Here is a 26892-nt window from a genome sequence, read left to right as displayed (position 1 = left end):
ACATTTATCTTTGGGAAGGGCAGTGGTTAAAGGAAGTTAATGCTGAAACGATCAGCACTGGCTGAGGATTTTGAAATGGGAGGCAGTTTGCTGATGGTTTGTGAAGGTCCTGGTGATGCACCACAACCCTCCACTGCATCTTTGAACTGATGCCCTTCAGAAGCAGCGTTGGCACAAACAAAGGAAGCCTTTTCTTGGTTTACTGCTAAAGCTTCCGCAGCCACAAGGACAATGATGCAGCTGATGGATTCTGATGTGTCAACTGGGACATTTTGCCACATTACAGGATATTTGTACAGTCGTTGTGGTAAATCAAAGAGTAAATAACAAACACATGCGTCAGGTTCAGTTTATTAGCATCTCTGCATACGTTCACCCAATACTGCTATGAAGGACTGATTTATTTACTGAACCTGAGCAAATTTGCGTGTAAAATAACCACCTTTATTAATTACCCCTCCACGTTTCATTAATTCTGTCCAAGTCGTTTTGCGTTCCCACAGCCCTTAGAGCCCTGTGCACGGCCTTCCAAAGTGTTTGTTTCATTTATACGGCTTTTTTTTTTTTTTAAACATTTTTTCTTGTTTTTATATTTAATTAGTTATATACTTTATATTTAATGTGTGAATTCTGACTTTTTCCATTTTTCCGCTAACGATCCCGACACAGTAGCAAAAGTTGGAGCAAGACGCACCGCAGTCTATTGATCTGGGCTTCAACGTTTGTTCAATCCAATGTGACAACAGAACAGGAACATGATGTAAGGCTATTGACATATCTGAGGCTGATGGACATGTAGGACACTTTTGCTATGTGTGTGTGTGTGTGTGTGCGTGTGTGTGTGTGTGTGTATGTGTGTGTGATTTACACACATCATTAACACACAATTTTATTTCTAAACTACTCTCCAGAAGTTACCATTAATTCTTTTAAAGAAAATCAGTGTTTTAAAAGAAGAGTGTTGGTCTTGCAAACCGTTTCATTCATTCTTCGTTCTTCTTCAGTTTTGACCTGCTGGAGTGCGTTGACTCATTTCAAGACCCAAACCTGCAGATCATTACAATCAGTTTGAAAATGAGAGGCTGATGCTTTGTGTGTGTGTGTGTGTGTGTGTGTGTGTGTGTGTGTGTGTGTGTGTGTGTGTGTGTGTGTGTGTGTGTGTGTGTGTGGAGGTTTAGTGGCATTAAGAGCTGATGAAACTGAAGAACTTACATACTGTGTAAGCGTGAACGCAGGGAGGGAGCAGAAGAGGTGGAGCTGTTTTTAAATGTCCATCTGCCTGAAGGTTCTCCCACAGTCTGTCTGCCTCGGGCAGCAGACTTCAGACACACTTGTCTTTCTTCTCCTTTCTTCCTTCTCTTTTCCTTTCTTCCTTCACTTTTCCTTCCTTCATTCCTTCCTTCCCCATCTTTCCTTCCTTCCCCGTCTTTCCTTTGCCTCCATCTCTTATTTGGTCTTCTTGCTCCACTTTTTGCGAGGATCTCAGGTGCTCATTTGCTATTCCCTTTCCCCGACGCTTCTCGGGTGAATGTGAGGAGAAGCTTGTTTTTTGTTGACGTGTTTGCACAAACGTGCAGCTATAGTGTGCATTTTGTCGTATCTGCGTGCTGACTTAAGCAGTTGAAAGGCTTGTCAGCGCAGATATAATTCCCCTGCATTATTTCTGTCAGGCGAGACTTTGGTTATGTAACCTAAGCCCGTATCTCCAACAGAAAAGGCAAGAAGGGACTAAGGCATCTGGAGGATTCAACGCTGTGATTTGTACACTATCCTTGCATTTACATCGAGGTAGTTGTCAGCGAAGGAACTACAGTAGCATATTTATCCCTCGGATTGAGTCAGAAATCCATATCAGCTGAATTTCTGAAAATAATCAGTCAATCTGATAGAACATTTTTTGTAGCTGTAGTTTGAAACCATTATAGCAGGAGGACTGACGTGTCATGGTTACATTTCGTATAAAGTGCTGTTATAATCCTTATTCAAGAGACTAACAATGGAAAACAGTTGTCACTGTAAATCTGACACTGGAAAAGAGTCTTGCAGGAAATAACTAATGCAAACATTGACTTGAGGAACGTTTTGAATTTCAGCCCTTTATAAATATCTGGGTTAAGATGGATCATGTAGATGGCACCACGGTTCTGTGTGGGTCGAGGAATATTCCACCAATTCTGGTATTTATCCACATCCGGTGTCATTCGCTGTCAAAGTCTGCGTCTGTTGATTCATAAGGTTTCTCCACATTTAATCTAAAAATGCTAAAAAAAAAAATGCTCATAACAACAAAACAACAACAAAATCTATCAGAAACATTTTCTTTAATTTTTTAGTGCTTTTCTTAAAATGGAGCTTAGTCTCTTACTGCTTTCTGTCGGTAGAGGGCAGTGGTCGTCATTCACTACTAATGGTCAATGGTTTGATTTTCTTCTTGAATTTTTGAGACCATTTTGTCCAACATGGTTTAAGGTGAGAGCTCTGTTTTTCCCTGTCTGAGTCAGAGTGCTTAGCCTTACATTTTACCTGCCTGATGATACAAAACACAGAAAACCAGTCTTGGTGTCAACAGAGTAGATCCACATTCATCAGAAGAAACAAAGCAGAGGCCTCGGTGCTACACATCATGAAAAGGCTGGATTCATTTAAAATGGGCGGACTGGTTCACTCATTCACTCAGGCAAACACTGTTCAGCTGTCTGCAGACGTAGAGCGAGACACAAAAACAAACACATGCACGCATTCTTTTTGAAAATCAGCAGCAGCAAACAGAGTCAAGATAGAGCCCTCAGCTCAGATGGGCACTGGTGGTTTCCATGGAAACTGTCACCCTTTTCTCTTAGGGGGGAGGGCAAGCCAGTAGCTGGTCGGCTACATCGACAGCTAAGGGTTGATGTAACTGACGAAGAGGGTGGGAGGGAATTTTAGACGGCTTCACATCTGAATCCATCTGACTCGTGTGTCTCACGAGGAGGGTCATCTGAGGCAGCAGCCGAAGCAGAGAAACCATTATTGCAGCATGTACACCACTTTCACCTTGGGCTGCACAGTCAGCACACTCAACAGCCAGGACACACACACACACACACACACACACACGGATTATTGATATCAAATCTGCAAATCTCTTCTTACAGTAGCCGCATTACTGCAGGAGAGGCTGATGCCAAAGTATCAGTGTCCTGCTGACCAAATCACTGGAGGCTGTGTGTGTGTGTGTGTGTGTGTGTGCATGTGTGTGTGACTTACACACATCATTAACACACAATTTCAAAGGGCAATTTTATTTCTAAACTGCTCTCCAGAAGTTACCATTAATTTTTTTTAAAGAAAATCAGTGTTTGAAAAGAAGAGTGTTGGTCTTGCAAGCCGCCACCGTTTCATTCATTCTTCGTTCTCCTTCACTTTTGACCTGCTGGAGCGCGTCGACTCACTTCAAGACACAAACCTGCATATGATTACAATCAGTTTGAAAATGAGAGTCTGATGCTTGGGGGTAGGAGGACTGTCGCAGTTTTGCTCTGAAGGTGCCCAGCGTTCAGACATCTGCAGGAGATCCCACAATGGTGGTCCAGAACAGTAACAGGAACACTCAACCCAAGTTGAGGCTGTCAGCTGCTGTTACTCTCTGTAGTTTAATACTGATGCCACCCAGTTTTTCCATGGTCGGTGCGAAGGTATCTGTCCAACTGTGTGACACTCGGTCACAATCAGCCTTCCTTTATATCCACTGATAGTCAGGAGGAGACGCTGAGAGACATGACCATAAATTTATTGGGACGATCAGCTTTGCTGGAACACTTGCTCTAGAACGATACTCGGAATGAGTTAATTTCCTCGTGTGGATCTGAGTGGGAGGGGAACAGCTTGTGTTGTTGGCCTGTGACTCTGTGCGTTTGTGCGTGTGTGTGTGTGATCCTCGGTTCAAGGTAAACGCCCTCACTGTGCTCCTTTAGCTGCAGTGAAAGGATGGCTGCCCTGCCCCCGTACATATCTCTAAAAATGTTAAAATAGGTCGTGAAATTCAGCTCTCGCTCAGCACAGCAATGGATGAGCCATGAGAATGCTTCCATGACGACCCAACTAGTAAGTTGTTGGGGAAAAAAGAATGCCCTCGTCATAAAAGCACAATGAGATGTGTCCCAGATGTCAGTCTGAGTGTCTCGAGTCCCCAGATTGGTGTCCTGTCCCCTCAGTGGGTCCACGCCTTGTCCTGCTGCTCAGTCTAAGCTGACTTGTGTCCCCTTGTCTCTTGTCTCCTCCCTTTCAGAACTGCCTTACGGCTGGGAGAAGATAGACGACCCCATTTATGGCAGCTACTATGTCGAGTAAGTATCCCCGTTGACACGGTGAGATCAGCGGCTATGTAGTGGGACAGCAACACATTTCTGTGGTTTACACTTTTTTGATTAATTATTAATGGCAAAATTCTGATTCCCTTTTTTATGTGTCACTGCTTTCTCCTCTGAACATTACAGAGAAAAGCTCGGCAAAGAAGAGAAAACACTGCTAATTAAACCTGCTTGAGATGGTTTCACATGCTGCACTACAAAAAAAAAACATATTTGCATCTAGTTCATGTATAATTGAATACATTATATGTTTGTATCCATCCCTGCTTCAGGGCCAATGAAAGAGGAGAGACTTTATATCAGTATAATAATCATTAGATTTCCATAACATTGATCTGATTCATATCTTTTCATTGATCCATCTGTCGTGTTGTGTTGAGTTGTGCATTTTTATGGCATTTTGTGTTTGTAGATGCAATAAATTGTCTCTCTTTGGCTTTTTTAAGTCACATCAATCGAAGGACCCAGTTTGAGAACCCGGTCCTGGAAGCGAAGCGGCGCCTGGAGCAGCAGAGGCAGATGCAGAGTCAGGGTCTCTCAGCTCTGCCCCTGCCAACCATATACAGAGGTACAAACAAAATACACTCATCCATTCAGACATACGGCTGCAGCATTAAAGTGCAATTAATGCCCTGATCACATGTATGGAGCACAATCCGTGTTTTATGAGGTCACCCTTACGTTCATGCGCCCACTTATTTTTAGTTGGTAAAATCTGGCTTTGGCGAAGAGCATACCTATCCTGACCCACATAATAATCCATCCGACAGACTGGGCACTTTAATGAGCATTTGATAAGACAGATGCATAGTGTCACATTGTACTGTGCAGAATGGTTGGGGACAGAGGACATACTCACCCCAAGGCCGTTAGCAGGCCTGCTCGAGCCAAAATATGACAACCTGCTAAAACAGTGAATAATATACAGCTCCATCCCGGCGAGGTCTGCGGCGGGTCAGCTGACCCCTGATGGAGGCATAGGTCACTGTTCATGTGTTGCCATGCATCAGCCACTCCAGCCTTGAGGTTCCTAACCAGTATTTTCCTTACAAACTGCAGAGAAGCCGCTGTTTACGAGGGACCCCACCCAGCTGAAGGGCAACTTCCTGTCAACGGCCCTACAGAAGAGCAACATGGGATTCGGTTTCACAATTATAGGAGGAGATGAGCCTGACGAGTTCCTGCAGGTGAAGAGCGTGATACCAGAAGGACCAGCTGCCCAGGATGGAAAGATGGACACAGGTAATCATGTGTTTCCCTGCAGAGTTTTTGACGATGAAGTGATGAAGAAATTGAAGGGTAAACAAACACAACCTAATGTTGCCACAGCTGTAAACTGTGTTTGCAGCTCTGCATCATTATTCAGATGTTTCAGCATTTGGAACCATCATTTCCTGCCAAAGCCGATCAAATGCTGGCAGACTTTCCATTCCAGTCAAGTGCTGTTTTACCCACCTGTAATTTGTTCTGGGCAGCTCAGTGGTGCTGTGGGCTGTCACAACAACAACAACAACAAGGTGCCTACTTCTGGTTTTGTGTGGAGTTTATATCATCTCTTGGAGCAGTATCCTCCCACAAGCTAAACGTAGCACAGTGGGTTGATTGGAGGCTTTAAATCACCCCCAGGTGGGAGTGAATGCTGGCTTTTTACCTGGGAATGGTTCCAGGACTCCCATTGCTAACCTGATTAAATGTTGGTTAACAGAAGCTAAAATAATGAGTTCATACATTTTCTTGAGCCTTAAAGTCCATCTGGGCTTGAGTCCTTGATATATGTTCTTCTGTAATGTTGTGGGCTTTTAAGTCTTTTTTTTACTGTCTGAAGCTGGGATCTAAATGTTTCTTTTCCCTGTGGCACCGATTAGAGAAGATTAATGCATTTAAGTGTTTGGGATGGAGTGATCGTGCGATCCTCTTTTTAATGCAGTTTACACATCAAATAGTCTTGGCTTTGTGGTTGTAGAATGAAGGAAATTTAGGATAATAAATCGTGTGCACGTGTGCATGCTCATGTACCTGCTACATATTCATATTGAGCACAAAAATATGCATCCGACTGGCAAAATGAGGACATTTTTGAGATGTGAGGATATGTTTGGCTGGTCCTCAGATCCTCAAAGGGCTGTTTGAGGGGTAAGACATGGTTTAAGGTTGAGGTTAGAATTGGGTTTAGGTTGGGGTCAGGGGGTTAGGTGGTTACTGTTGGGAGCTGGGGAACATATTATGTCTGTGAAAGTCCTCACAAAGGTGCTAAGTACAAAGGTGTGTGTGTGTATTTAGAAAGATTAGTAATTATAAGACCTTCAGCTTGAATGCTAAGTTGTTTTTTTTTAAGGTTCTACACAGACAAACACGGAGACCGTTGAATTCTGCCCAGCTAAAGAGGAAGAAACTTATCAATGATGTGACCAACATTCCTTTTACACCTTTGTTAATGACTTCTGCATGTCCCAAGAAACACCAGCTCATCTTAACCAGGGACATGGGGAGCCCCTGGCGCATATCTAGGATGTCCTATATTTGTCCCTGCAGCGCCGTGTCCCAGACGAGCGCTGTTTCAGCTCACCATTTGTCCTCTGTCTGTGCTCTACAATGTCCTCTCCCCTGTCTTATCCTCATGTCTTTCTGTTTTATAACTTTTTAAAGAGGATTGGAGGAATTGATTAGAGTGAGGTTAAAGTAGGATAGTATGCACAACAGTTATAACACCAGGTGATTCATTTACATTTTTATTGTGCTGCAGCTGCTGCTGGTGCAGTAATAACTCACTGCAGTCACACAAGGTGTCTTTATGATCCCACAGTCCACCTGAATAAAGTAAAACACACTCCTTCCATCTTTTTTATTTTTAGCACACCTAAGCTGCGTAAATACTGAGTTTTAAAGCAGCTAACATTTTCATTTAGAGATTATTTTAGCAATTTGTACAGGCAGAGATCTATTTTCTTAGACTTAGTTTATGGGAAGCAATATAACAAGATATATAAATAAAGCTACACCAAATCCTGCAGACATTTTCACTCTATTCCATTTGGGTCAACAACAAATAAGACTGAATTGCAGTTTCGGCAGCCTGAATACATTGAACAAATGGATAATAATTCTACATGCTTTCAGGCCTGTAGCAGTTAGAAAAAGACCTTTTTCAGAACGCACCTCTAGTGATCAGTTTTTTATACTGTTTCAAAGTGATGCTACATAAACAGTGCTAAAATCAGTGGTCAGGCAACTTTTACTCATCTATTTCTCCGCCGTTTCCACTGTGGAACCTCCCTGTAAGTGTCCCTGAACTGAATTTATTTTGAATTATAGCCGAGCCAACATTTGCTCCCGGCGCTGTGAACAGATTCACCAAAACAGAGCCTGTAACTCACTTAAGCACAGGGAATCCGCCGTCTCTTTTCTGCTCTCATGTCCCTTCTCCACCTATCAGTTTCTTTTTCTATCTGGATTCCATCACTTTCAGTTTTATCTCAGCTCCTCTCTTTGTCTCTCCGGCTTACCCTTCATTATGCCTCCTTATCTAACCATGTCATCTGACACTTGTCCTCTGCTTTCAGCCTCAGTATATTTTCATCCCCTTTGTCTTCCTACATTTCCATTTTTTCTTTCGTCATCCCTCTATCCTGGTCTGTCAGCCCTTTCCTCCCTCTGTGTTCCAATTTCCCTCCCTCTCTCTGTGACATTGCCAGATTCGCACGTGCACACACGCACGCACACACATTTTCCCAATCACACATGCGCACAGTCACAATCAGGCATTCCCTGGATGAGATTAACTGGCCAATTTGAGCTGTGCGGCACTGCTCTTAGGGATTGTGTATGATTGTGCATCTGACGTGTGTGTGTATGTGTGTGTGGGGGGGCTGCTTATGTGACACTAACGGGTGCACGTATGCATATGAGCATGTGTGACAGAGTTTGCCTCTAGAAGTGTGAAATAGGGGATTTGAGGCAGATGCATTTGTCATGGGGCTGGAACTGTAAAGCTGAAATCCATAACTTTTTGCTCGTTCAGCCTACAGGAGTGATGACAGCGAATCTGGTGCCGAGTTTGTGCGGATCAAGCTTGGCCTCATAGCAGAGGACTGCTTATTACTCGCAGCAGATCATAAAAGCAGTTAGCGCTTTCTGTAGCAATACATTTTGCATTAGCCACTACAATGTTTGAGGTTTCCTGTATTTCCGCTTTGCATGGATCAGATGGCTGCCAGACAGAAACACACTGGGAGACTGACCCCGTCGGTCTCACAGCTTCCTGTGGCACGCTAAACATGTGCGCCATGGTGTGACAGACTCACGCTGTAACACATCTCCCTGTCCCTCTTCCTGCTCAGGTGATGTCATCGTCTACATCAACGACATCTGCGTGCTCGGCACCACGCACGCTGACGTGGTCAAACTCTTCCAGTCCGTTCCCATTGGCCAGAGCGTCACCCTCGTGCTCTGTAGAGGCTATCCTCTGCCTTTCGATCCCGAGGACCCCAGTGCCGCTGCTAGTGCCTCCCTGACACCCATTGGACTAGAGCACCGCCCCCTAGTGGTGAACGGACGCAGCAGCTATGACCCCTACCTGGAGTACTTGTCGTTGAGCTCCCAGCTGCCTCCTCAGGCCCTGGCCCAGGCCGGAGCCCCTCATCCTGGGGACACCCATCTGGACGGCTCGTCCCTGCCACCCACCACGCCTGGCTCAGCACCTGCAAACACACCTCATGAGGACGTGACCTCTTCGGGGACCCCCGGGATGGCTGGGGCGACGGCACAAGGAGCAGAGATTCTCACAGTTACAATGGTTAAAGGAGCGGAGGGATTTGGCTTCACCATCGCCGACAGCCCCACTGGTCAGCGAGTAAAACAGGTCAGCAGTTTGGCATCGCGTACATGTTGGAGAGGTTTCCGACATGTTTACTGTTTTACTGTGTTTCCTGTGTGGAAGTCATGAAATTAGCCTCTAGAATTAAACATCACTTTGTCAAGCGAAGCGAACACAGGTAGGAGCTCTGTGAGGCACAAACTATTGAGCACACAGATGGAATCTGACCTGTGTATTAAACCCAGTGCTGGGCAGCCATCCTGCAACACTAGGGGTCCAAGGTCAAGTGCAGCGCTGAATAGAAACTAACTGAGCATATGTGGCTTTAATGGTCAGGAAACTTTAGTAGCTGGAGGAAGAATCCAGGATTAGTTCAACTGGCCCCAGTGGTCAACCCCGAACTGCTCTGAGCTACAATTAAAAGATGAAATTTAAAAAAAAAAAACACTGTTCATCCCCAGTTAGGAGTATGAGAACAGGTTAGAATAGGAATAAGGATTCCAGAGTATCAGAGTGATGGTAAATGTGGAAATTCTTTCCTTTGATTTTACTTGAACCCTGCTGTGTTGTCATGGTTCAGGTCCTGGAACCGGGTTCACAGGGAGCGTCAGGCCTGTTAGAGGGAGACCTGATCCTGGAAGTGAACCAGCAGCCAGTGGCCGCAGCCGGACATGGACGAGTGGTGGAGATGCTCAAAGAGTGTCCTGTGGGAGCTGAGGCCACGCTGCTTATACAGAGAGCAGGAACAGGTGAGAGACTGGTCCAAACACAGCAGGTGATGGGAGCTTACTGGCACCAGCCAACCCGGTTCTCAGAGTGGTGCTGGGAACCTGGAGCTGCTGCCTACATTACACAGGCCTTATTTTAATCTCGTTCTATTTTGCTGTATGGAAGGTCAAACATGCTTCCACAGGTCTATGTGAAGATGGTGCAGGAGGATAAATGACCCAGAATGAGTGTTTTAAAGTTTTGGCTTTGATTTATTCTTGCGGCAGTGGAAAACGATTGCAGCAGACTGGGTGTCATATCACAAGTGGCACTTTGGAGTCTGTCATAAGCCAAGATAATTTTAGAAAATATAGAGTTCAGTTTAAGAGTATCGTCCTGGATAAATATCAGCTGCCTTTTGATTGCGATGCGGCAATATGGAGTTTTACTGCTGAATCTCCAAACGCAGCTGCAACTTCGCAGGAGAGGAGACATTTCGATTATGATCATTTGGGGAACCGTTCCATGTTTAATTGAAATGACGGCGGATTGAAGTCTTCAGATGTTTTTACTTTGGGAAAGTTGCGTGTTTCCCTTCAGGTCTGAGGATCCGTTTAGGAAGAGGCTACTACCTGTTTTTGCTTTATTCAAGGTGCTTTTACACCACACACAATTTCCGAAAGACAAATTTAAATCTACGCGGACACGGAGAGAATGTGCAAAACCCCCTGGCCTCCCTGGGGATTTGAACCTGAAACCTTGCTGTAAGGCGACACTGCAAACCATTGCGCCACCTCTTTGAGCTTTAAACCTTTGAACTCTTTCCCCACATGATTTGTCACAAGCTTACCCTCTTCCCTCATTGTATTCAGTATTCATATACAACCCTGAAATATTAAAGAAAAAAGAACATTAGCAGATTTCCTGCGAAGTGTTTGTGGCAGCTGCTGCTGCCAGCCATCACGCATAGCAACCTCTCACCATATTCACGTTTCAAGTGTATTTATTACATTTCACAGGGAGCATATTTCCCACAGAGCTACATGAATGACTGTTTTAAGAAGCGGTCAATGAAAAGCTGGTAAAAGTTAGAATGGAGTAGAGAATTAGGTTGGACAGTAGAGTTTGTCACTGTGGGCACAGATGGGACTTTTGCTGCTACAGAGATGCAGTTTCTTTCCTGCTGGGACAGCTCATCCTCAAAATAAATGCAGTTATTTTACTGTAATGTGCTTTGGACAGAAGGGTTCAGTAGCAAGGATGGTGAGAGGACCGTCTACATGCTCAGATCCTCTTTCACTGCTAATACACAAACAGCCCTTTTATTGCTGTCTGCATCTATAAATAGGATTTTATGTGTTAGCACCTGTCAGTTATATATTCATCAATGTAATCACAAGCTTTTTCACACCAAATCATTTTAAGTTTTGGACAGAAAAATCTGCAATTCAAGCCAGCATGGACCGACTCATTCAACTCAGAACTGCTTCTACTGGAATTGATTGAAATTAAACTTTGAAGCTTCTCCTAATGGGGAAAAATGGTTTAAACCTCAGGATGCACCCAAGAGGACTTGTGCCCAATGTAAATCTGAAAAATAAGAGGATTTGGAGTGCAGAGTTTTTAGAACACTGCCAGCACACCGTGGCCAAGATTGGCTGCCTGTGAGGAATTTAAATGGTACACTTTGACAGATTCCTGTTCTGAGTCTCTAAATTGTGTTGTGGTCAAAGAGCAAAACCCGACTTGAAAATTACCTGCAGTAGTCTTCCTATTAAAAATAGGAAAATCTTTTGTGAAAATCATCCATACGCATATGCAAACATTACAACATTCGATATACTGTAACTAATGTAAATAGGCATCACTGACACATGCAGTACTACTTAATATTAATTGGATTACACTCTGGATTTTTAGTAATTGCAAGAGGGTTAATAAATTCCATGATTACTGTGTTTTCAAACTGTCACATTTTTACCTGGATCAGGAGAAGCTTTTTATGTGTCTACTAAACTGATGTTTGTGTGCCTTATAATTGCGGAGGCACTGGACCCACACACTGCCCTCTGGTGGCAGGCCGCTTCAACGTCCCTCTGAAAAGGCCTTTTAGGATTGTTGAATGGATGAAATTCAGTGACAAATCACACTGCGCACAGCAATACATTATTATTTGGTCATGAATTTATAGCGTTGTAAACAAGAGTCAAAATTTACCAAAACCCCCATGCATATTTGTGTGTGTCTGTTTGTAGAGGTGTCTGTTGCAAATGGTAAAAATGTTAAGGCATGTTTGTCTTTGAGTCCAGTTTAATTGACTGCTTGATTTCAGGTGTGTTATTCAAAGCTCTGATCTTTTCTGTTACACGTGATGACAGACTGGCATTGCAGCCGCCGTGTTTCTGTCTCCGCTGTGGTGCAGGCCCGCTGCCAGAGTTGCACTGAGCTCTGGTTGCTTTCGCAGCTCCGTCCCTTGACATCCCAGTTTGAAGCCAAGCCAACCACTGACTAAAGACGTTCTCCTTCACCAATGAGGATGCTCATCATGGCTGTGGGGGTGAAGGGAAAAAAAACCCTGCCAGGCAACATGAGCCAATCAGCTTGATCTGAGGGCCATCCAGGACTCAGCGGGCTAGTCTGGACCGCTGACTTGCCAGACTGGCTGACCACTGATTCGTGATAGACACCGCGTGAATCCTCTCAATCAGTCATTCATATGTTATTCATCAGCATTCATGTGCATCCCCAACACATTTGGCACATATGGAAAGTGCCTTGAAACAATTTTGTTTGTATAAGACGCTATATAAATAAAGATTAATTTGATTTGATTTGATTGATTTGAAGTATGATTAAATGCGTCTTCTGAGTGGTCAGTCGCTGGAACACATATTCATTTCCTTTACAATGTTTACAAAAAAAAATACTTTTCAGGCATTTTTCCCTTATCACCGTATCAGCGGTTCCACACATCTCTCCACAAACCGCATTCGTGGTCAGAAGCATTTTCACAGGTGCTTTCTGTTGTCACAGATAGACTGTTGTGTTAAACATTTAAACGCTTCAACATACAGGCACGATCAACTCTCATGTTTTGCTCTTCTGAACTTTGTCACCCATCTAAACACCAGGCAGATATACTTATGGAACATGTCCATAAACATGTTCTGTTGGCTGGCTGATGACAATTTTCAGGGAGACTCACACATGAAATACTTCAGACTTCTCTGTGGAATAGTTCACAAGCACTTGCTGCTGCTGAAGCCTTCTACAGCCATGCGGCAGGTTTGTCCATGTGTGTCTGCTAATGTAAAGATTCCCTCGCATGTTTGTACAAACTTCCGCCTCTAAATATATGTATTTGGGTCTCGAAAGTGTACTTTGCATATATGAGAAGGGGGGGTTATGTTCATGAGAATATTATTGTGATGTAGACTGCTCCCTGCTCCCTGTGTGCTACATGCAGATAATGTATGACTCTGCATCTGTGTGTGTGTTTGTGTGTGTAAGGGGGGAGATGTTGGTCTGAGCTTTTGCCAGCAGCTAATGATGTAATTATGCTGAAAACAAACGCAACAGCCAAACGTGTTTAAGCAGAGCTCGACAAACAAAGTCAAAACAGAGGAATTATGGAATCAGCACCAGAACACTTTGGCGCTTGTTTTTCAAGCCCTTTGCACTGTCTCACAGTTTCATTTGAGGAGTTTGTGTCTGCAGGTTGTTTTGGAAGAATTGGAGAGATTAACCAAGTCTGCTGTCTCTTTTCTCTCTCACCTCAGGCCACATCTCTCCATGGAAGGTTTCCAAACAGGTACGCTCATCAAGGCAAATATGTTTCTGTGTCTGTGTGTGTGTGTGTGTGTGTTTGTGTGTGTGTGTGTGTGTGTGTGTGTGTGTGTGTGTGTGTGAGAGAGAGAGAGAGAGAGAGAGAGAGAGCGCGTGTGTGTGAGCGTGGCTGGCTGAGAAAGAGATGCAAGTGTGTGTTTCTGAACCACATTTTTCTGGCGAAGCAGACGGGTGGAGGCAGGAGTGCGTACAATCCGGGCCTCGGTTTTTTATTCACTGTGAAATCCATCGCGTTAGCACTCACACCTCACCAGCTGGAGGAAATAAAAAGCTCTTTGCATCTCCACGTACATCAAATCAATCAATCCCAGGGCCTAACCCCAGACCAGCAACAGTGGCAAGGAAAAACTCCCCTTTAACAGGAAGAAACCTGGAGAGGAGAGGAGAGGAGAGGAGAGGAGAGGAGAGGAGAGGAGAGGAGAGGAGAGGAGAGGAGAGGAGAGGAGAGGAGAGGAGAGGAGAGGAGAGGAGAGGAGAGGAGAGGAGAGGAGAGGAGAGGAGAGGAGAGGAGAGAAACACACACAAAAATACACTATTTATACAGTGGGTCAGCGGGGCCGGAGGTCATCATGCAGCTCCGAAGGCGGCGATACCTGTAAATGAATAGAGAATGGGGGGGGGGCTGGGGGGAACAGAAAAACTACACAGGAATCAGCATAACTAGTCTACTGAGGAGGAGGAGAGGAGAGGAGAGGAAACCATGACCCAGTGGGGTGACAGAGGCCTGTCAGGGGATCATGTTTCCGAACAGCATGTAAGGGAAGCATGTACAAGGTGAAGAGGACTGGTCCAAGTACAGAACCTTGAGGACAGCCACACAGCACCTGCGCCAGCGCATGCAATCGGCAGCCATACACATATAATGAATTTCATGTAATTTAGGTTTGAATTGTGAATATTGATATTAATCTATTACCACATTTGCCCGAGGCAGAATAACCATTATTCCTCAATGCATAATTAAGTTAGTGAATTAGAACGTTTATGCGAGCATAACTCAACTTTCTCCACCATCTGCACACATTTGTTCTCTAGTTTGTTCTTGAAATTCCAACACTCTCCATAAAGATCAATCATCGCTGTAAATAAGATGACCGGTCGACTTCCTGTGTGTCCGAGTTGATTCTGGATCCTACAGTCAAGATTAAAATAATCGCCAGATTTAAGATGACCATGCTGATAAAAAGAGGGATAGAGCAATTTAAGAGCTGCATGAGACACATGGCTCATACCTGTATTATCAGGGGGGAATGAAGCAATAACATTAATTAAGTTTGTATGTTCAGTACTGATAATATGTCTTCCCAGAAGAACCAATAACTTGCTTTTTATGGCGCGGTTTAAATGAAGAAATGAAGAAATTCAAGTTTTATGCACATAACAGTGTTCAACATCAATATTAATTAAAGGTTCCATGAGTTTTTACTTTGATACTTGACAAGAGCTGCCAGTGGCTGGTAGTCAGGACGGATGAAGACGGTATAAAAACATGGATGATTAGTGATGCAGACTCAGCAGTCTGCCGCTGCCACTGGTGGAACTCATCTTTCGTCGTGTCTTTACATTGAGTCAAAACCAATTAACGCAGTCAAATAGAACCAAAAAAAAGCTCCAGTGTATTTAAAGAGTAGCTTTTTTAAGAATATATGTCACATAAAGGAACCATCTGCTGTTCTTCTCCTCATAGTTGCCTGACCAGTGGGACCCACATGGCAGCCCTCAGGCAAACCTATCTGGCCCAGTTTTGCCACCCGGCACACCTTTCCCAAACCAGCCACAGCACCGTACATCTGTGCCTGACTCCACAGAGGGATTCGACCTGAACAAACCCGACCCCTACGACCTTTATGAAAAGTCCAGGGCCATCTATGAGAGTCGGCGTGAGTTCCTCCTGCTCCGTGGAGTCTTAAATTGGTTTGACATTGAAGATTTAACATACGAAGGTGTCGTCTTTCAGGTCCGGAGTACGAAGAGGTGGAGGTGCACCTGCTGAGGGAGAAGACCGGTTTCGGCTTCCGCATCCTGGGCGGAGACGAGGCCGTGCAGGCTGTGAGTCTGGACGCCCGCGACAAGGCTCGTATGGGACGGGCTGGACCTCACGCGATTTTAACCTCATACACACCAAACTACATCTGACCTGCACCTGACCTCATCTCAGGCTTCATCCAACCATACACACACACACACACATGCACACACACATACACACAAACAATCAGTACCTCCCATACTGAATTAATGCCTTTTCTCCTCTAAACCGTGTGACTAAAAATGAATAGAAAGGTGATAATATCAGCATGAAGGAAAAACAAGAGTCCATCTTAGCTAAAACAATTACTGTGTGATTCCTCATCCTCTTTACCTTTATCTCCACTGCTAATATCGATTGTCTTTGAACAGATTGTTATTGGCGCTATAATAGAAAACACACCTGCCGAGCGAGATGGACGGCTTCGACCTGGAGACGAGCTCATTTCAGTGGATAAAAATGTGGTTGCCGGGAAACCACACCAGTTTGTCATAGACTTAATGCACGCAGCCGCTCGAAACGGACAAGTCAGCTTGACAGTGAGAAGGAGAGTCCAAACACTTGGTGAGGACAGACTTTCATTTTTTTTGTCCTCTTTTCTGTTTTTTTGAGAGGGATTGAGGAACATGTTGCACATTTCACTGCCACCAAATTAAAATAGGCCGTTCGAACAGGACACATGCTGACAGTCTGTGCGCGGGATCAGTGTGTCCCTCTCACCCACGCAGTGTTTTCTGTGGCAAATGGAGAATGCATCAATGAAGAATGAAATCTTTGGTCAGACTCTGGCCTAAAGAGAGACACTTTGTCAACAGGCACTAATGTCAATTAACAGCAGAAGTCAAAGTAAATTGTAAATCTCATTTAATAGCCAAAACTGGTTATTTGAGTCTCTCTCTGCTATTTGTCTTCATTTTTCCAGGTGAGGCGTGTCCCGTGAATGGCCGCAGCCCAGGCACAATATCGACACAGCACAGCTCACCGCGAAGCGACGCGGCGTCGGCTTCGGGACATCCAGCGACCTCTGTCCCCGCTGTCACCTCACCTGCTGAAGGAGCCGCCCTACAGACCAGCGACGTGGTCATTCACCGCAAAGAGAACGAGGGCTTCGGCTTTGTCATCATCAGCTCGCTGAACAGACCGGAGAACACCACCATCATCAGTGAGTCCCTTCTGTCTGGAGAGTGCTGAACATGGGGCTTTACCTTTACCTTTTATACTAAATCCAGTTAGATTTATCTCCATTAATAATATATTACCATTGTGCATGTTTATTATCTCGTGAAGAAGCTTCAAGGCTTTTAGCTGCTTCTCAGTTAAACTGATGTGCTCTCTGTTTTATTCCAACCATAAATTAACCTAAGTTCAACAGTATTCTGCTACTGTCTGGGCCAGTTGTGCACTGAAGACCTTTGGTGAATGCATTTATATTAAAAAGATACCAAAGAGGTTTCAATATCCACTAAAGAGGTTGTAATTTACAGAAGTCATTAAACTTTAGTGTATGCAGGGGGAATGTTCCACAGTCACTCTGAGAATTTCTTGGGTTTGGATGTGGAGAATCACCTTTGACATCCTTGTTATTACCTGTTTCTAGCCGTGCCCCATAAAATTGGACGCATTATCGAGGGCAGTCCGGCGGATCGATGTGGGAAGCTGAAAGTGGGTGACCGGATCCTGGCTGTGAATGGACAGTCCATCATCAGCATGCCGCACGCAGACATTGTCAAACTCATTAAAGACGCCGGGCTAACGGTCACGCTGCACATCATTCCAGAGGAGGGTAAGAGTGTGTGCGCACGTGCATATGTGCGTGTGTCATGCTATCACATGTGTGGCCGTTTGTTGAGTTTTCCTTTGAACTCTAAGAAAAGCCTTTTTTTACTTGGCTAAAGGGTGCCACAAACACAAACTGCTGGCCTCTGAAGTAAGGGAGTCACAGCAGCTTTACATATATTAGAGGGGTTTGGTTCTGCTTTTTAGCTTTTCAGTCAAAACCAAAAGTTAATAGTACGTAATTTGCAGGGTTTTCTTTTCCCTTTCCCAGTCATTTTCTAAATCCCTTTATTCAGGCAATTATTTTTGTTTCCCCCATCATAGGTTCCCAATCTGGCCCTGGCTCAGAGAAGCAGAGCCCCATGACACAGAAACACAGCCCCCAGACCCAGCCCAGCCCTGTAGCTCAGCCCGGACAAGGGGGCAGCCAACCTGGCCAAACAGCCGCTCAGATGGGTCAAGCGCTCGCCCAACCTGGCCAGACACCAGCTCAGACAAGTCAGCCAGTGACAGGCCTTCATGCACCAGCAGCCTCCCAACCTCCACCACCTGGAGCTCAGCAGAGCCCGGTCAACCAACCTTCTGGCCTCCCCCCACAGCTCTACCTACACGACGGCAGGTAAAACCAAAAAGGTTGATTTAATGTCCTTATCTGGCTTTTATATTTTGGCGGAAAGTCAGTTTTATGCCATTGTATCAAGAAGGTGACATCTAAAAGAGAAAACCCAGACTTACTTCCAGTTGCATAATGCCACTTACTGTAGCTCGTTCAGCATCATTGAATAATTTAACTGAAAATACCACTTCAATAATGCAAGAAACTGGTAATGAAACTGAGTTTCAGGTCAGGTCAATGAAAGTCTCATGGCATGGAAGCATCCGTGGCTGTTACAGCCCCAGAGCTGTAGATTTGTGACCATTTCACTTGTTCACAAGTGTGAAACGCTTCAAATCAGACAGTAAAAAAGGTTGTGCAAGTCAAGTCTCTTTTCCTTCACCTGTGACAATCATCTTAAATGTATCAATAAATCTATATGAATTTTGTTTAATTCTTTCGTTTAGTTGTTTTTATTGTTTTTCCCTCCCGTAGGTCAGAGGTTAAAGCCAGACAGGACGTGAAACCTGATTTCCGCCACCCTCCATTCACTGACTACAGGCAGCCTCCTGTAGACTACCGTCACCCACCCGTTACAGATTATCGCCAGCCTCCGACGCTGGATTACAGACAGCCGCCAGGTCTGCTGGACTTCAGGCAGCATCCTGCAGCTGCACAGTTCCCTCTGGGAATACCCGCCGACTTCAGACCCCAGGTATGACGACCAGTCCTGATTTCTTATCGTCATCGCGGTAACACGAGTTTACATGCGCTGGATTTCTCTGAAGTAATCCACGACCTTTCCACAGGACTATGATTACTTCACGGTGGAGTTGGAGAAAAGCTCAAAAGGATTCGGCTTCAGTATCCGCGGGGGCAGAGAGTACAAGATGGACCTGTTTGTGTTGCGCCTTGCCGAGGATGGTCCTGCAATTCGTAATGGAAGAATGAGGGTGAGATGACAACCTTGAGGATAAAAGCTGTTTAGTGTAATAATTCAGGTACAGGGATTTGGTGATGCTCTGACCTCTTGCTGTCTGACCTCCAACCGTCTGCCTCTTCTGTATGGGTTAGGTGGAGTTTAGAGGTGAGGAAAGGGGCATTGTGCCTACATGTCAACTCACTGATGGCTTTTTCTTCTGCTTCCCTTTACAACTGTTGCAGCGCACTTGAACAAGGATCTTAGTGGCACTTAATCACCATCAGCAAACTGTGGGAGTGTGGGAAAGTCAGCTGTGCTTGTAAAGGCAGATGCTGACAGAAATCAGCTGCATCTTCTCTCTGTCTCTTCCAGGTAGGCGATCAGATCATAGAGATTAACGGGGACAGCACCCGGGACATGACTCACGCCCGCGCCATTGAACTCATAAAGGCGGGAGGCAGGAGGGTCAGGCTGCTGCTTAAGAGAGGCACCGGACAGGTGCCAGAATATGGTGGGTTTTAATGGGACACAGCCTCTGAAGAGTCTTTCCACTGTAATCTTTCTGCTCTCACATAAATACCAATGTTTTTTTGACATTGTTCTTTTTAACCAGAATGGCTTTTTTCCTGCTAATTTTTTCTGAAGAGCACATTAACATACATTAACATCTTTCTCCATTTTCACCACCCTCTTCCTTTTGCCTCATTTGAATAAGTACTATCGTGATTAAACAGTAACATAACAACATGATCTCTGGCTCTACGTGTAGTTTAACCTCTTTGCTTCAAGTCTATTGATTGGTATAGGCTTTCACTTGCCTCCCCTCAGGACTGGTACCTTCCAACCTGTCCATGTGCATGAAAGGTGACACACTAAGCTCCCCCTATTTCTTCCTAATGGGCCACTCTAAAGACACGGTTTGTACACAGAAATGCATGCATTTCTCCATTCTAGCTGTGCTCTGTGCATGTGTGCATGTTTGCGTGACACTGACTTTATGCATGGGGAGAAAGCAACCTTGCGTGTGTGGATGCTTCAAGTACGTTGTAGTAAGAGAGCGCCGTGGTTTGAAGGGAGCCTCAGGATAAAATTATCATGATCATGATAAGGTCTGTGAAGCAGACTGTATAAAGTCAATCTGCTCATTATCTCTCTGTCACACTGTTACAAATGTGTTCTTTTAAATGCTCAATTGTTCATGTTCCTTCTATCTGCTCTTGTGGAAGCTATGAACTGTAGGAGCAGGTTGTCAACACAGATGCAGCATGGATGTTAAATGATTACTTAAGAGCAGCTCATGCACATGTGCATGCAAATGTATTATGATGATTTTGCCTGTATGTTTTTTCCCTCCTTCTGACCTCTCTGCATGTGCATGACAGTTACTGTAGGTAGTTTTTAGTTCAGCCCATCTAAGTGCATGGTTTCTTCCTCTCTGACAGACTGTACCAGCCCCTGGGATTCCCTTTCTACAACCCACTCTGCCCTGCAGGAAGTGACCTCGGAACCCCACCTAAATCCTTTGCTCTCATCCTATCCAGCCTCGGTCCCGAACTCTCCTCATCAGCTTCATCTAGAGACCACAGCGTGCATGGCAGACAAAGCTCCACGACTGACAAACCACAGCTCCATCAGAGGGGTGACAGGTGGCAGGTCCACCCATCAGAAGTGTATTACTAGGCGTCCAGGCATGCCTCAGGGGCCTGGAGAGGTGGACTGTGGTAACAGACAGCCCCAGGATTTGCCTTCAAAAGCTGTCCTTGGGAGGTCCATTGAACGAAAAGATAGACAGAGGGACACTTGCTCCCCCTGCTGTGAGAGAAAGGGCCTGCACCCACAAGTGATTAGATCGGTGTGGCCATGGGACCCGTATGCGAGTGTGAATTTGAATGGAGCTCCTCTCGGTAACGAAAATGGACATGTCAACCTCCAGGAGAGGCTGACACCTCGAGGTCTGCTCAGAGAAGAGGAGAGGCCCAGTGGCCACAGTAGGATCTGTTGTCCATCTAAAACGGTGGATGATCCTCCTGGCAGGAGTGCAGCAGCCTCCCCGGGGTCCTGGAATGTACCTGATAAATTGCCTGGCACTCTGCGGTCCTGGACCTCCACTGTTAGTAGATAGAATGGATCTCGTTGCTTTGCCTGGATCACGCTGTCTGGCTCCTCTCTCAGTTCACCAAGGAATCTTTGAACAGCATAATCACCATCATCCTCTCTTTCTGTCTGAGCCCTCTACAAAGATATTTTCCGTGTTCTTATAAGATAAATACTACACCCACCACCTTAAAAACAGTAACTCTGACAGCTGTCGTTGACATTGAGTATAAAAATGATAAAGTCAGCTCACTATGTGGGGATGTTGGACATTCAAATGATCGGAGCGATGCCATTGGATGCTGAGTGGAGCTTTCTATGTGTACCTTTAACTGCCCGACCGTGTACAGCTCAGACGGGTTAGTGCAGCCCATCATCGAAGAGACACAGGCATCCATAAGGTTTACTTTTGTGTGTCAGAGGGAGGTGGAGACACTTTCAGCTCCTGAAAAATGTGTCACTCATCCACATGACTGCCTGGTTACCCAAACACCTTTTGACCTGACATGCCAGCTGACCTACATTGTAAATGTAAAATGGTGGGGAAAAATATGTACATTCTGTGATCTCCTAATCATACCCTGCAGTATTTTTTCGAGGCAGTGTTGTACTTGGACGCATCCAAAAGAAAAGAGGAAAAAAAAACAAGAAGAACAGTATTTCGCAGTTACTATTTACATGGCCTCGTCTAGAACTACATATCAAAGACTGCGCAAGTCACCAATCCCAGGCGGCCATAGGAGTCGGTGGTGGTGTGCATGGATATAAAATCATTGTGACATATGCAGGACTCGCATCAGAGGTGTAGACAAAGAGTTCTCTCTGGAGCTCGACAAAGGACATTCATTATTTTCCTTTTTCAAATTTAAATAGAACATTTGATCGACTGAAAAGAGTTGACTTAGTAAAAGAACTCAAACTATAAGTTATGTACACCACTGACCACAACTCAAACATGCAGTCATTGTGCAGAATTATTAGATGTGTTGTATTCATTTATGCTCAATGAGAATTTTGTCCAGTCTATTCTTCCCATCCTTATGCCTTTTACTGTGCTATGTGTACCACATCACTGTGGGAGAGGGGCATCGGTGAGGGCACATTGGAGGCTGATGGTTATGCGGTGGGGCGGAGTGCCTTACTCAAGCTGCTGCAGGGCTGTTGCTGCTGTTGTGATTTGTTTTGGAAACGGAGATGGAAACACACACATATCAGCAAAATAGTGAGTTGTGGAGCCTGATCGCCTGGCGGTATATAGTTTCCTGAATGCACTCTCAGCTGTATAGCTTGTCAATGTCAACGATCACCATTGTCCCCTTGCATTTCAAAGGGGATTTGAAGTAGCATTTTTTTCCTCCTGTTAGTCTTTTGGAAGATTAAAGAGGTCACTGTTTATCCAGAGTGGACCTGTCTGTACTGTAAGGAGTGTTTTGATCGTTTTAAAATAGTCAAGTGTCAGTGAGTAATCAGAACTGAGAATCCCAAGATGAAGATGATGCTTTCTTATAGTATTTGACCATTTTGATATTAACTTTCTCTCCACAGGGCGTTTGCTCTCATTATAAATGAATTGAGAAAAAAAAATCCTCTGAGCACTGGAGTCCGGAAAACGAATGTCAGTGTAACGTTTGATTGAATGCAGCATGATGGCACATCCAGGGGTGTCATCAAGTGTAGCCCTCTTGTTTCCAGCAGGACTCTTTGCCTGCAGACTTGGACACTGGTCGTGCATGACGTATCGTCACTGGTTTCTTACGATGCAATGATGGGAGGAGTCTTTAGCGCAGTACAAAAACCTGCTCGTCAGCTGTAGAAACGTGTTCTTGTACAAACGAAAAGGTTCAGCAGTGTTCAACAAATATGTAATCCACCCTTCGTTACCCCCAAAGCTGTCCCCCTGCCTGCTGTGAGTGACTTTGTACACAGATACAAAAAAAACAGCTTTATTGAAACCTGTAAAGGTTGGCACGTTCATAAATCCCCATTGAGATCCAGTATTTACTGTGTAGTGTTAATTGTGTATTATTCACCTTGTACAGCTGTATTCCTACAAATATGGTTTACTGTATCATTGATACTGTAGTTTCAAAGACGTGAACAACTATTTTTATGAAATGCAACAGTACTGATATATTACATTTTGCTAAAAAACAAAAAAACTTGTTTACTGAAAGATATTCTGAAATACTGTCAAATAAACTATTGATATGGTGTAAATTATTTTTTCATTTTCTTAAAACCACACTAATATGTAAAACATTTAATCCGCCATTTTAATAAGTGGCTTCATCTCACAGCTGTAACCATGAACATTGTGAACATATTATTTTATACATTTGTCCTTGGCTGTGGTTGCTTATACAAAGATACATCTGAAAGGAAAGAAAACACATATAGATGGTTGTTTTCTTTTTTTTATTTGTATCTCATTATTGGTATTTTAACATAAGTAGACAAAAACCTGTATGCTTAATAACAGGTGGCAATTTTAATGACAAATCAGGTCAAATTCAACCTTGTAAACATGTGGTCACTATCTTATTGGGGCCTATTGGATTAGGCTGTGAGGATGTACTGCAGCTGGACTATAGAGGGCCTCGCCACCAGTAGTGTTCTGATCTTCACTGTTGACTTGCTCATTCTCAGGAGATTCCTAAAAAAAATAAGAGGAAAATGCTGCAGTGATGGAAGTTAAAACAATAGAACGTTATAAGATCATGGTGCAGCAACTTCACCTTTAGTTGTCTGTAGACTCCCATTTTTAAACGACAGCAGATGACATCAACTAGGAAACCTACTATACCATGGATCATGCCTGAAAAAAAGAGTCAAGCTGTTAGTATTTCTGTTTCTGAATAGCAGTCACTGACTGTGCATAAACCCTTGGATACTGTTTAAAACTGTTTCACAGAGAACTCATCGACCTGTGGTGGAGAAAATCCCGCCGATGATGCCACAAAGCCTGACAAGGAACTGCCAGAGAGGCATGTGCTGCTCCGTGACTTTCACCATTAGTGAATTGATATCATATTTCATAAAGATCCCTGAGACTCCATGACTGCCTGCAGCATGGTTTATAGCCCGATCCTGTGCAACAAGAGCAAAACAAACCCAACTGCTATTCATATTATTAGAACTTCACAATAACGGACAAAGATGGTTGGTTTTAAATGGTATCTACCTGCTCGGTCACAGAGTACTGATGTGTCTCTGCAGAAACTCTGTAGGTATTCAGCTTGGTTGGCACAATGGTGATGAAGTATTGAAAGATGTGATTAGCTAAGGGTAAGGAATAGAAATGCATCATGTCAAGTGTTAAAAACAGTAGTGAATAAATTTCTAATGACTGAAAAGGAGTGAGGGACAGCACAGACGTACAATCAGCAGAGACTTTCTCTGTGCCATCCAGAGGGCTGATAATCCCAGGAAGGTCTTCTCCAAAGGACAGGTGGTCAATTCGGTGAGAGAAGTTATAAGCTGGGACACAAAAAATAACAGCAATAGAGTAACTTTGAACATTTGGGCATCATCATCACAATTTGTTATACTTTCATGAACTTACAGTCATGACTGACTAGGGCAGCCAAGTGAGCATGACCTCTGGGGTGTGGGATGGATCTGAAAAAGAAGTAAATAATCAGAGGTCACACACTGTAGCAATAGGTCAGATATATCTTGCACATTTTGGATTAATGTATAGTTAAACTGCGGAATATCTGAGAAAATTCAGGTGACAGTTACATACTTGCCAACAGTAATGTGGAAATTTCCCGCCACCTTGTTGACGTAGAGATGACCATGTATCCTGCAGGCATGGAGGGAGGTAGAACTGTCATCCCTTTAGAAAAATAACAAAACAGTGGAGAATCAATTGGAGGACTTTCTTTTCTATAGAATGGTTGTAGAATCATCACAGAATTAGATAAGTTATTTTGGTGAATCTTTTACTTCTGAGGCTGAGGTGGAGGGGGTCCTTTAATTGCAGTCTTGAAGATTAAATCCTGGAGAGAATGTTCCACTTTCAGACGCTCCTGAATGTGCTGAAGGGTCCTAATAGCAACGGATCAATTAAGAAATAAAAACTCGCAAGGCATGGAGGGCGACAGAGATGGCGCCATTTCAAAAGTTACAAATGGTTGATTTGACAAATGTCCTCAAGGAATGCTTAGAACTTATTTGTCATCTTACATGTGCCACAATCTTTGCTGTGGAGAGAGCTCAAAGTTGACCTAAAATTAGAAGTAAATGACTTCACTGTCAGAAATGCAATTACAATAATATGCAATAAGGTAGAGGAATACAATGTAAATGAGCAGTGAATATGTATATTACTCACAGGTTCATATTTCAAGCCATCAGACGCTACCATGGTCTCCGCTAGATCTAGAACATCTGCACCTATGTCTGCATTTAAACAAACACACAACTTAAATATTTTATGGCATGATAGATTCCTGACATGTATATCTTATTATACTTACATTGGCATCTCATGGCCACTGTGATGTCAACATTGATCCTCAGTTTACTATACATGGAAAGGTCATTTAAAAAACAAGTCAATCTGATGTAATTGTTTAGTACTTAGTGTGAAACTTACCTGCCAAAATCTTTGTCCACTTCATACTCATACTTCATCCATGTGTCTCTATACACAAAGAATTCCAGGAAGGCAAGTATAGCCATGAGAGAGAACGCGATCAGGGACACTGAAGAAAGCATGAAAATGAGTATTGCACAAAATGTGGAGGTAAATTTGAGCTGCATTGTTGTTACATTGGTACCTGTCCCACCGCTGGCTGTGGACTCCACATAGCTCTCAGGCACTTTGGGGAAGGCGTCCAGCTCCTTCACCAGAGTCAGAGCCTTTTTCTTGGTAAGTCTCCTCATTTTAAGAGAGCAGAAGCAGGTTTAACCGACTCCCTCATAAAACGAATACCTTCTTTTACATAGTCAACAAAGTCGCCGTTTCTTGCGACGTCCACTGATCGAGCCCTTGATAATGTGTGGTTACTCTATCTGCTGACGTCAGATTAACAGACGGTGTTATATGCTAGTGGTTAGCTAAAACATGGCTAGTACTGGTATTATATAAATATGCAGAATACCAACATCGTGCTAAGGGCGAATGAAAGCCCAATCACAAATTTACAAAATTACAATGAATTTTGACTGAAATCCAAGCATGAAATATGACAATCTGCACGACTGCAGGGTCACGGAAACATTGCGGCAATACAATAGCTTTAATTGGTAAAGGACGTGACGTCAATCACAGGAGGCGGGACTTCCTCCTTCCGGAATAGCCCGATGCACGAAAATGCGCAAGAGACAGAATTGATTCACTAAAATCACAGACATGCAGAACGCACCCCGCAAAACCCGTCTTTCAGGACACTCAGCTAGCTGTAAATTTAAAAAAACAAAAACAACAAATCACTCGGAGTAGACATCACTAAAACATGCTGCAGCCATTTAGGAATGTTAAAGAATTTCTTTATCACCACTTCCACTGAGAAAATTGCACACTGTTGATACACAAACCATAAAAATGCCCCTGTCACCAATGTTGCAAGCTACCGCAAAATCATTTTCTTCACTGACATGATGCAATATATACACAAAATCCACATAACTCTTTTAGATAAGGTGTCTCTGAAAACTGTCAACCACCCTATGAAAAACCCAAGACTCACACTCACTTTAAAAAAAAATGTAATTCCACTTGCCTTTCACATCTTATGCGAGTTAGAATCTATA

The 26892-nt window shown here is 44.0% G+C and overlaps 2 protein-coding genes across 10 annotated transcripts in view; one reads left to right on the top strand and one right to left on the bottom strand.

The window, feature by feature from the left end:
* Positions 1–23349, top strand: part of magi2b (membrane associated guanylate kinase, WW and PDZ domain containing 2b) — a 49751-nt gene extending 26402 nt beyond the window's left edge. For 5 of the 9 annotated variants that reach the window (XM_029841258.1, XM_029841262.1, XM_029841263.1 and 2 more), the window contains 16 exons: positions 4268–4325; positions 4796–4917; positions 5409–5591; positions 8687–9207; positions 9743–9911; positions 13650–13681; positions 15404–15596; positions 15674–15789; positions 16117–16309; positions 16668–16907; positions 17343–17528; positions 17846–18140; positions 18612–18831; positions 18926–19069; positions 19411–19549; positions 20481–23349. In XM_029841258.1, coding sequence (XP_029697118.1) covers positions 4268–4325; positions 4796–4917; positions 5409–5591; positions 8687–9207; positions 9743–9911; positions 13650–13681; positions 15404–15596; positions 15674–15789; positions 16117–16309; positions 16668–16907; positions 17343–17528; positions 17846–18140; positions 18612–18831; positions 18926–19069; positions 19411–19549; positions 20481–21160 — 3491 coding nt within the window. In that variant the 3' untranslated portion in view covers positions 21161–23349. The other 4 variants (XM_029841264.1, XM_029841266.1, XM_029841259.1 and 1 more) reach the window with 4 other exon arrangements.
* Positions 23350–23528: 179 nt separating this feature from the next.
* Positions 23529–26399, bottom strand: ergic2 (ERGIC and golgi 2). Its single transcript, XM_003967317.3, has 13 exons — positions 25917–26399; positions 25733–25841; positions 25614–25660; positions 25469–25536; positions 25321–25361; positions 25081–25182; positions 24878–24970; positions 24695–24750; positions 24511–24609; positions 24314–24411; positions 24057–24219; positions 23868–23947; positions 23529–23785 (listed from the first exon to the last, which is right to left on the bottom strand). Exons 1-13 carry the CDS (start codon positions 26020–26022, stop codon positions 23681–23683), a joined length of 1167 nt encoding a protein of 388 aa, XP_003967366.1. The 5' UTR covers positions 26023–26399; the 3' UTR covers positions 23529–23680.
* Between the last annotated feature and the right edge of the window lie 493 nt (positions 26400–26892).

Source organism: Takifugu rubripes, chromosome 9, assembly GCF_901000725.2.
Source record: "Takifugu rubripes chromosome 9, fTakRub1.2, whole genome shotgun sequence".
Taxonomy (NCBI): Eukaryota; Metazoa; Chordata; class Actinopteri; order Tetraodontiformes; family Tetraodontidae; genus Takifugu; species Takifugu rubripes.
Note: the sequence above shows the minus strand (reverse complement) of the source record. Positions and strands in the feature narration are given on the sequence as shown.

Excerpts from the sequence above, each read along its gene's own strand:
- ergic2 (XM_003967317.3), bottom strand. The coding sequence starts at position 26,022 with ATGAGGAGACTTACCAAGAAAAAGGCTCTGACTCTGGTGAAGGAGCTG. Across the intron at positions 24,971-25,080 it reads CCTCCACCTCAGCCTCAGAA|GGATGACAGTTCTACCTCCC; the intron begins GTAAAAGATTCA and ends ATTTTTCTAAAG. Across the intron at positions 24,220-24,313 it reads AGTACTCTGTGACCGAGCAG|GATCGGGCTATAAACCATGC; the intron begins GTAGATACCATT and ends CTTGTTGCACAG.